This window comes from Hipposideros armiger, unplaced genomic scaffold (genome assembly GCF_001890085.2).
Source record: "Hipposideros armiger isolate ML-2016 unplaced genomic scaffold, ASM189008v1 scaffold_1779, whole genome shotgun sequence".
NCBI classification, from domain to species: Eukaryota; Metazoa; Chordata; class Mammalia; order Chiroptera; family Hipposideridae; genus Hipposideros; species Hipposideros armiger.
The window spans coordinates 23,180-33,536 of record NW_017733129.1 but is presented as its reverse complement, the minus strand read 5'-3'; the positions used below and the strand labels follow the sequence as shown (position 1 = coordinate 33,536).

Genomic DNA, 10,357 nt, shown 5'->3' with positions numbered 1-10,357 from the left:
GTCCAGAAGCCAGCGACTGATCTGCCTCGCCCGAGAAGAGTGCAATGATGGTGCCAACTTGGGCCAGTGAAGCAACGTCCTCCACAACTAGACTTAAGAACAAAAAGACAGCAACTTGTCTGTTCCTCTTTCCCCAATTCCCCAGCGCTGTTCCCATTCCCCAATTCCCCAATAAAAAATAAATCTTAAAAAAAAAAATCACAAAGAATATAAACATAATTTTTAAAAAAAGAAAAAAAAAAGAAAAGTATGAGAGGACTGATAAAAAGTCAAAACAGTAATCAATGGTATTTGTGGAAATCAGCCTTTCGGACAAAACAAAGTTTTATTTTGCTTTAATTTGATTTTTCAAAAGGTAATATCCCCCAACCAGGACAGTTTCTCCCAAGAATTCTTGCCTTCCTGGTGCTCCTCCTGGATAGGTCTTCTCTTTGCTATCTCCAGGTCCTCCTCTTGTTTCCACTGGAAGATCAGACAGGGTGTGTGTAGTGGATACCCTGTTAATGCAGAAAGGCATATCACATGCAAGAAAACAATGAAGAACCAGAAACATTTCCATAAGAAAAGGCCAAAACTTTGACCTTTTAAAGACGGGCAGGTGTGAATTTAACTGCAACAAATTGTTTGTCAAAAAAATTTCTAAAGGGCGGGGGGGGGGACTGCAACATAGTCTCTGATGTCTAGAACTGATCTGACATTCATATCTAATACTCAATATTATTAGAATCTGGTCTGATACATACAGCCATTTTGTTCTCCTGTTGAACATAAATAATCTCACAGAATACCACATCTTAAAATGGTTACTCTGAGACCATGGTAAAATGAAATAAAACAAGGCCACTTCATAATTTAGTCTAGAGGCAGGCAAAAAAAAGGCCCTGTGCCACCCACAAAATACACAATAATAGAATTTGCCCCGCTTTCTGTTAGCATCCAATTTATCCCACTGGGTTCAGTCCAACTGGGTCGAACAATGACCCTCAAAATTTCATGTCCAAATATTGGATCTTTGGAAAAGTCATGATGTATTTGTCTATGTTTTTCAACGGTCATTTATTTATATAAAGAACAAAGATCAATCAGTGATGTGTTGCCCATTTTGTTTGATCACCTTTTACCATCTTTCAGTAAGCTTCATAATTCCTCGTTCATAGAAAGACCTGTCTTTATTTGCGAAAAACTGAACAAGGTGCTGATTTACAGCCTCATCTGAATTGAACGTTATACCACGCAAGGAGTTTTGAAGAGAGCCAAACAAGTGGAAGTCTGATGGCACAAGGTCAGGTGAGTATGGTGGGTGTGGCAACACATCCCATCCAAGCTCCAATAATTTTTGACGGGTGATCAAACTTGTGTGTGGTCTCGCGTTGTCGCAATGGAACACAACTCCTTTACAATTAACAAGCTCTGGAAGTTTCTGGATTATGGATTCGTTCAAACTGTCCAACTGCTGACAGTACACATTCGAACTGATTGTTTGGTTCCTTGGTAGGAGCTTGAAAAACACACCTTTAAAATCCCACCACAATGAAAGCATAACCTTCCTCTGATGAATGTCTCCTTTCCATGTCATTTGAGGCGAATCATCCCGTCGGGACCAAGACCGTTTGCACACCACATTGTTGTAAACAATCCACTTCTCATCACCAGTTATCAGTCGCTTCAAAAAAGGATCGTTTTCCTCATGCTTAATGAGCATATTGCAGATGTTTATACATGCCATCAAATGAATTTCTTTGAGTTCATACGGAACCCAAATATTGAGCTTGCTTATGTATCTCAGCTTCTTCAGGTGGTTGTGAACTCTTGAATGAAGGATGTTCAATGTTTCTGCAATCTCTCGTGTCGTGTAACATGAGTTTAACTCGATCAATGCCTTTATTTTGTTATCATCAACCTCGGTGGGCTTCCCTGATAAAGGAGCATCGTTGAGATCAAAATCACCAACACAGAATTTCGTGAACCATCGCTGGCACTGACGTTCTTGTCGAACATTGTCAAGGTAAACTTTATGCAACTTTTCACAAGCTTGATACCCGTTCTTCCCTTTATGGACGTAAAACAGTAAAATATGGCAAAAATGCACTGTTTGGTCTTCCATCTTCAACTTGTTATAAAATCTGCAAAAGTCAACCAACTCGCTCAATTTTTTTTTAGAATGATATTAAATGACATAGCAATAACATAGATGTGAATGACTCTAGTACTTCCAAAAATGAACTAGTGCCATCTGTTGCAAACATGCGTCATGACTTTTCCGAAGACCTAATAGATCCGTGGAACAGAGATAGAGTCCAAAAATAGACCCACAGAAATAGTCAACTGATCTTTGACAAAAAAGCAAAGGCAATACAATGGAGAAAAAATAGTCCTTTCAACAAAAACTTGTAGTAGACATTGACATCCAAAAAAATGAATCTAGATACAGACCTTACTCTCATCACAAAAATTGATTACAGACCTATATTTAAAATGCAAAGCTATAAAACTCTTAAAAGATAATAGGAGAGAAATCTAGATGACCTAGGGTTTGGCAATGACTTACTAGCTACAACACCAAAGGCACAATCTACAAAAGACAGAACTGATAAGCTGGACTTCATTAAAATTAAAATTTTTTGCGCTGCAAAAGACAATGTCAAGAGAATGAAAAGACAAGCCACAGACTGGGAGAAAATATTTGCAAAGGACACATCTGATAAAGAACTGTCATCCAAAATATACAAAGAACTCTTAAAAGTCAAAATAAGAAAACAACCCAATTAAAAAATGAGCCAAAGACCTTAACAGACACCTCACCAAAGACATACAAATGGCACATAAGCCTATGAAAAGATGCTCCACATCATATGCCATCAGAAAAATGCAAATAAAAACAAGGAGACATGACTACACACATATGAGAATGGCCAAAATCTGGAACACTGACAACACCAAATGCTGATTAGGATGTGGAGCCACAGGAACTTTCACTCACTGCTGGTGGGAGTGCAAAGTGGTTCAGCAACGTTGGAGGACAGGCTGGAAGTTTCTTACAAAACTAACAAACCTTTCCCATATGATCAGACAATCATGCTCTTTGGAATTTAACCAAAGGGGTTGAAAACATGTCCACACAAAACTTGCACACACATTTAGAGCTGCTTTATTCATAATTGCCAAAGCTTGGAAGCAGTAAAGATGTCCTTCTGTGGGTGAGTGGATAAATAACCTGTGGTACATCCAGACAATGGAATATTATTCAGTGCTAAAAAGAAATGCACTATCAAGCCATGAAAATACATGAAAGGACTTTAAATGCATGTTACTAAGTGAAAGAAGCCAATCTGAAAAGGCTACATACTGTATGATTCCAATTACATGACATTCTGGAAAAGAGAAAACTGTGGCGACAGTGAAAAGATCAATATTTGCCAAGGATTAGAAGGAAAGAGGGATGAAGTGGCAGGGCAAAGAGAATATCTAAGGCAGTGAAACTAGTGGATACATGTCATTATATATTTGTCCAAACCACAGAATGTACAACACCAAGAGTGAAGACTAATGTAAACTATGGACTCTGGGTGACATTGACGTGTCAGTGTAGGTTCATCAACTGGAACAAATGCACGACACAGGTGGGGATGTTGATAGTGGGAAAGGCTGTGCATGTGTGGGGGCAGAGAGGTACATGAGAAATCTCTGTACCTTCTGTTCAATTTTGCTGTGAACCTAAAATTGCTCAATAAATAAATAAATGTACTTTAAAAATATTTCATGTCCACCCAGAACCTCAGAATGTGGCCTTATTTGGAAATAGGGTCTTTGCAGATGTAATCAAGTTGAGATGAAGTTATACTGGGTTAGGGTGGGCCCTAATCCAATGACTAGTGTCCTAAAAAGGGAGAGGCTTAGAGGCAGAGGGAAGGAGCCGGTGTGAACGGAGGCAGACACCAGAGCAAAGCAGCTATAAGAAAAGAACACCCAGGACTGCTGGCCACCACCAGAAGCCAGGAAGAGACAGGAGGGATTTTTTCCATAAAGCCTTCAGAAGGAGCATGGCCCTACTGCCACTTTGATTTTGGTCTTCCAGCTCTAGAAATGTGAAAGGGTAAGTTTCTATTTAGTCACCCAGTTTTTGGTACTTTGTTACAAAAGGCCTAGGAAAGTAATACAACCTGCTTCTACAGACCCATCCCCAAATCCCTCAACCAAAGTTCAAATCCTAGAATGTGTGCTTTCTAACTCCTTCTTACTGGGACACCCCACGGCTCCCCATGACATGTGTTCTCCCTCACAGCACTGAGTAGTAAACCCAACTTGTTTAACTATAAGTAACTCCTGATGGCCTCTGGATAAAGGGTATTCATGTCAGTCAAATTCTCAAAAGGTCCCAAACCACAAACCTCCCTGTACCCGAGTGACCCCTGAAGTCTATGCCCACACTTTCAATACTTCACAAGCCTTGAGGATTTCAACCACAAGAAAAAGTCAGTTCAATACAGAGGTTTATTTTCATGGTGAAGCTACTTAGACTATAAGTTCCTTGGGGTCAGTGACCGTGTCTGTCTTATTTACCAATGTATCCCAATTCCTCAGCCCAAATCCTAGAATAAGGTTGATTAGTCAGACACACTTGTTTTCTAAACAACTAAATGAAGTAATGTTGCCGTTCTTACCTAGTGAGGCCAGGTTCTGGAAGTTCTCCAGCATCACGTCTCTGTAGAGGTTCTTCTGAGCACCATCCAGCAAAGACCACTCCTCCAGCGTGAAGTTCACAGCCACATCTTCAAAGACCACTGAGTCCTGAAACATCCCACATATTCTGTTCAGAAGGGTACCAACTCCCCCAATGTGTTCAGGAGGGTGGATGATGCTGAGAATACTGCGGAACTGAGAATCCATTCATAGGAAGTTCTGAAGATTCTATGGTCTCCCAACACCAACCCTGGGCCTCAGCCATCAGGTGTCTTCCTCTTTCTCGCCACACATCCTTCCCGACTGACCAAATCCTGTCTCGCAGACTTAACACTTCTGAACCACTAAATCTATCTCTCCAGTTTGATGGTGAACCATTCCAGTATTATAATGATCCAGAACAGTCCAGAGTGTATAGCAAACATGAGAGAAGTGCTCTAGAAATGAAATACAGCAGGTCCTTGAATAACTTCATATTTTTATAACGCTGATGAGACACCATGGGAACTTAACTCCTGTTTATATCAATTAGCCTATGGTGAAATTAGTTTCATCATCTGTCATTTTGCTTAAAGTCACAGAGCCTATCAACAATGTTAAATGAGGACTTACTGTAATTTCCACACTGATACCAGCAAACCCTTGTTACAGAAACAATTTCACCTGCTTTCTCTCTCCCACCACAGCAATCAGCCCAAAATGAAATGCCAGGTCAAATCCAGATGAAGTTTTCATGAATAAAAACACACTGAGGGGCAGGGAGCTTTTCTTTTTTTCATAAACCTGAGTGGCCCAGGAGCCTGCAGAAGCACAACTTTCAATCCAGGCCCACAGTAGGCCATATTTCCTGATACTCCAGGCCAGGGCTCAGCAAACTATGGCACACAAGCTAAATACTACTACCTGTTTGTGTATGTAAAGTTTTATTAAAACACAATAAAACATGTTTATATACTGTCTGTGGCTGCTTTCACACTAAAATGGCAGAGTTGAGTTCCAATAGAAACTCTGGCCTTCAAAGCCCAACACACTGTGTGGCCCAATTCACAAATAGATCAACGGCCTGGTGGGTTGAAAATATTCTTTTGGAGAATTATTAGCTCTTACCTACCTGTGTCATATTTGTCTGTAACTCAGCAGCTGTTTTTTCTCCATCCATGTTCCCTTCATGAAGAAAGGCAGAGTACTGAGAAGTTAGAGCTGTGGCAGGAGAGAGAAGACATGAGAAGCCAGGTCGCCCCACAATTTCCACACTCATGAGCCTGGATGCTGCAGCACATCCTTTATGAGTGACCACTCCGCTCAACATACACACGCACGCGCACACACACACACACACACACACACACACACAAAACCCGCACATGCATACCCCCAAGACACCAAAGCAAACACACACTGATCTACTAAGAAGGTGAAGTAATCTTACCTCCTCTAGAGCTAGAAAACTGTGCTCTGGTTCTTGATGATCATTTAAAAAAAGGTTATGAGTCCCATTTTCCAAGTAAGTTAACTGAAGTCTAAAAGTTTAGCTGTCAATTTGCCCAGGAAAAGCACACAAAAAAATCAGACAATGCCTTCAACCTTAAGAATCTACTAAGAATATACACTCCATCTCAAATCCAAGAAAGCACTGACTTATATCCCAGACATCTGGGGGATCCATTCCCAATATTTCTTACTTCTGCAGCCCTTGGCAAGCTAAAAGGCATTACTACTCAGCCCATGATCACTGGACCCTCCCTTCATGGGCTGCAGGGTCCCTGAAACCCGGTTTTTGAGAAAGAGCATCAACTGACTGAATTCCACATATAGGAGGCAGAGAAGACTGCTACGCTGTGATTCTCGTTCTCAATTTTGCCTGTACAGACAGAAGCAGCAGAATGTGAACACTTCAAGTGAAGTTAGCAATGTGTGTCATCTCTGATAGCGTTATCTATAGCGCTGTTGCACAAATTTCAAATAATGAAAGAGCAACTGTTTCTTCCACTGCAGTGGACCCAGTATGTATTTTAAAGCCAATAAAAACGCTGATATTCTTTACTATATTTATAACGTGTCCCATTTAAGCAATCATGGTGTGAGAATGACTTTGCAAAGAGATGTCCGTACCTTTACAAAGAAATTACTTATTTTTCATAGAAATGGCAAATCAGATATGATTACAACTAGTTTATAGTTGAGGAATCTCAGAAAGAGTCAATTAACCACGCACTCAATGCTACCCAATTAGAAAGCTGCTGAGTCGGGGTGTGTATGCAGGTCTATTTACCTTCAAATCCTAAATGCATTTATATATTTATATATATATATATATATATTTGCATTTATGTGTATAAATACAATGTATATTTCTGAACATATGCCTTACAACTTAGTTGTTAGCAAGGCCCTCATTCCCTAATATTACCAGGGTCTGGCCTAGAACCCTGTTGGGCACACTATGCAGAGTAGACAAGAGAAGTATTCTATTCAAATGTTTTATCTTTGAGCTCCTTTTCTTGACTAAGTCCTATGTCTTGAGCACAATGCTTCCCTTAAGGTCCCTACCTCCTGCTCCTTCATTTCATATTTATGAGGTAATATTTCTCCTGATCCTACTACATACAGTCACAGGGGATACAGACCTGAACGAAACAGAAAAATCCTACAGTATATTGACTTTATAACCTTTTGAGGGAGGACAGTTAACAAAATATTATCGGTTGGTGGTATATGCTACATGAGCTATATAAAAATGTAGTACATTACGTATAGGGTTAAGGAGGTGCACATATATTTCTCTTTAGAGAGTCAGGACTACTCATGTGGCAGGACATAAGCAGAAAATTAAAGTAACTGTTTCAGATAACACTGGAAATGCACAACTGGTGTAGTATATATACTTATATATTTATAAATAGCATCAATTCCCAGGGAAGAAAAAAATCAGTATCCATAGGTTAAGCATTGACTTGTAAGATTGGAAAAAGAACTGCATAAAGCAGTGGTTCTCAACCTTCCTAATGCCTCAACCCCTTAATACAGTTCCTCATGTTGTGGTGATCCCCAACCATAAAATTATTTTCGTTGCTACTCTATAACTGTAATTTTGCTACTGTTATGAATCGTAATGTAAATATCTTTTTGTTTTCCGATGGTCTTAGGAGACCCCTGTGAAAGGGTCGTTCGACCCCCAAAGGGGTCGCGACCCACAGGTTGAGAACCTGAGAACCACTGGCATAAAGGGTTAGAAAAAAAAGTGAAAATGAGGCACAATTAATGATACTTCTAAAAACTAATAAAAAGAATCAGAAAAGCTAGCAGTGTCCTTTGAAAACTAATGACGTTGACAAACCCTTAGCAATTTTCTTTAAGAATGGAGCACAGACAAAAAAAAAAAAGAGTTATGAATGCGTCATAATTACAGATACTGCAGGGAGGCTAAAACAAAAAAATAAAAGGAACAGATATGAAAATGTACAGGTAATGAATGAATTTCAAATGAGAGAGAAAAGTACAACTTTCCAGCAATGATCTAAAGTAAATACAATATTTGATTATATCCAGTCATTAAAGAAAAAAAAATCAGTTGTTTTAAAAAATACCCACAAAGGAAACATAAGTTACAAACTGTTTTCTGACAAGGCTAACCAAGTAAGTATGGGATTCAAAAGTCCATTGTTGGGGTGGAAAAACTTTTTTCCTATTTCCAAGACCAGAAAAGTACAACTAAAAAAAAGGATCTCATTCATACACATTAGTGCAAAATAATATTAGTACAGTCGAGGAGTGAATAAGGATAATAATCACAAACCAAGTTTTCATTTCATCCTAGGAATGAAGGGTAGTTGAAAATAGAATCATCAATTAATATAATTCACCACAATAGAAAAAAACCATATGACTGTCATCCCCTTAAATACAAAAGTGACTGATCTATATGAATGTCCATTGGTGGTAATAATTTCACCCACTACAACTAAAAGGGAACAGGTTTTACTAGGAAAAAAATCTACAAACACCTACAGTAAACATCTCATCTAATGGTGAAATGGTAGAATTCCTTGAGATCAGGAACAAGACAAGGATGCAAATAGTATGCAATTCTACACTAAACTGGAGGTCCCTGCAAGTGCACTAAAGAAATAAAAAGAAATGTTAAGGTACGAGGAATAAAAAAGAAAACGCTGAAACTAGCATATGATCTTTCCGGTGTGATATTCAAAAAAATCTACAGGAAAAAAATTTAAATGTATAGCTGCATTCGGCGAGGAGGGTTACAAAGATATTATATAAGCAATTCACTTTTATGCACCTGAATATAATGTATCAAACGGATTTTACCCCACAGGCAGGGTAAAATTCAGGTTAAATAATCTCTCCTGCACCAGGTGAAAGGTGGGGACGTAGTAGAGGCAAATGTCACCCCGTGCTCACCTAACGCCCAAATCCCCAGATCAGCGTAAAGACGAGGTGAGGTCTCGTCCCCGTGACCCGAATGGCAAGGATGCTTTTCCTTTTTGAAAAGAGAACAAAGGATGCTTTTTGGAGACCGATTAAATACGAGGGTGGTTCTCCCAACTCTGGTCTGCTCTCACTCCGACTGCTGGATCCCCAGCCCAGAGTTCCCAATTCAGTGAGTTTGGGAGGAGCCGCAGCCAAGGGAGAGGGGTCCAGGGCTCTGAAGAAGCGCCACGGCGATGGGGAGCCTCGGGGACAGGGTCCCGGCGGCAGCGGCCCTTTGACCGCCGGCCCCAAAGGCCCGGCCCTTCGCCTCCGGCGTACGGGGTCTGGGACCGGCCCGCCGAAGCCGGGCAGTACGCAGACGGAGGTGAACACTGACCTCAGAAGCGAGAGAGGGCGCAAGGAAACCCGGCCAAGGGCTCGCGCTCGCACAAAAGCACACCTTTGCTTCCGGCTTCTGCGCCGCGCACAGCGTATGGAACAGGCCTCAGGAGCTGGGAAATAAGGTTTACGTGAGGCGGGAGGGGCGGGGCGGTGTCCGCTTCCAGACAGAGTGGAGGATTAGCGTTTCCTCCCTGGAGAGACGCGGTTGGATCCTAGGGCAGGATCAGCGCAGGGATTGGACGGAGCTGGGCGGGACCAGGTCAGTGGCGGGGCTTGGTTGACTGGTCCTGTGGGGCTGGACTTAGTTGAATATTCAGAGAGGCGGGGCTTAGCGTTGGGCCAGGTCTTAGGGCGGGACTTAATTGAAAATTCCGAGGGAGCTGAGATTGGTCAGGGCTAGGGGCTAGGGGCGGGGTTAGAGCTAGGGCCTCCTATTCAGGCTCTCAAGGAGAGAACAGGATGCACACGAGTGCGTTTATACCTACATTCTCCACGTTGCTATACACAGGACTTAAGTCTGTACGGATCCATGAGATCTCCCTTCCATTCATTCAGTCCTTTCATCAGACCTTTAGTTTTTCTTTTCATTGTTTTACTTTTTTTTTTTTAGATTGTTGTTTTTTTTATTGTGGAATTGGGGGATGGGAACAGTGCTGGAGAATTGGGGGAAGGGGAACAGACAAGTTGCTGTCCTTTTGTTCTTCAGTCTAGTTGTGGAGGACGTTGTTTCACTGGCCCAAGTTGGCACCATCATTGCGCTCTTCCCGAGTGAGGCTGATCAGTCACCAGCTTCTGGATGGCCGCTCATGGCAGCTGCTGGCCGCTCACGCTGGCTGCTGGCTACACA

At 41.3% G+C, this 10,357-nt stretch overlaps 1 protein-coding gene across 6 annotated transcripts in view; it reads right to left on the bottom strand.

The window, feature by feature from the left end:
- ZNF699 (zinc finger protein 699) overlaps positions 1 to 9,722 on the bottom strand; it is a 13,783-nt gene extending 4,061 nt beyond the window's left edge. For 2 of the 6 annotated variants that reach the window (XM_019634618.1, XM_019634623.1), the window contains exons 1-4: positions 9,506 to 9,722; positions 5,792 to 5,880; positions 4,662 to 4,788; positions 399 to 497 (exon numbers count right to left, since the gene is read on the bottom strand). In XM_019634618.1, coding sequence (XP_019490163.1) covers positions 399 to 497; positions 4,662 to 4,788; positions 5,792 to 5,839 — 274 coding nt within the window. In that variant the 5' untranslated portion in view covers positions 5,840 to 5,880; positions 9,506 to 9,722. Of the gene's footprint in view, positions 1 to 398; positions 498 to 4,661; positions 4,789 to 5,791; positions 5,881 to 9,099; positions 9,373 to 9,505 lie in introns of those variants that run through there. The other 4 variants (XM_019634621.1, XM_019634619.1, XM_019634622.1 and 1 more) reach the window with 4 other exon arrangements.
- Between the last annotated feature and the right edge of the window lie 635 nt (positions 9,723 to 10,357).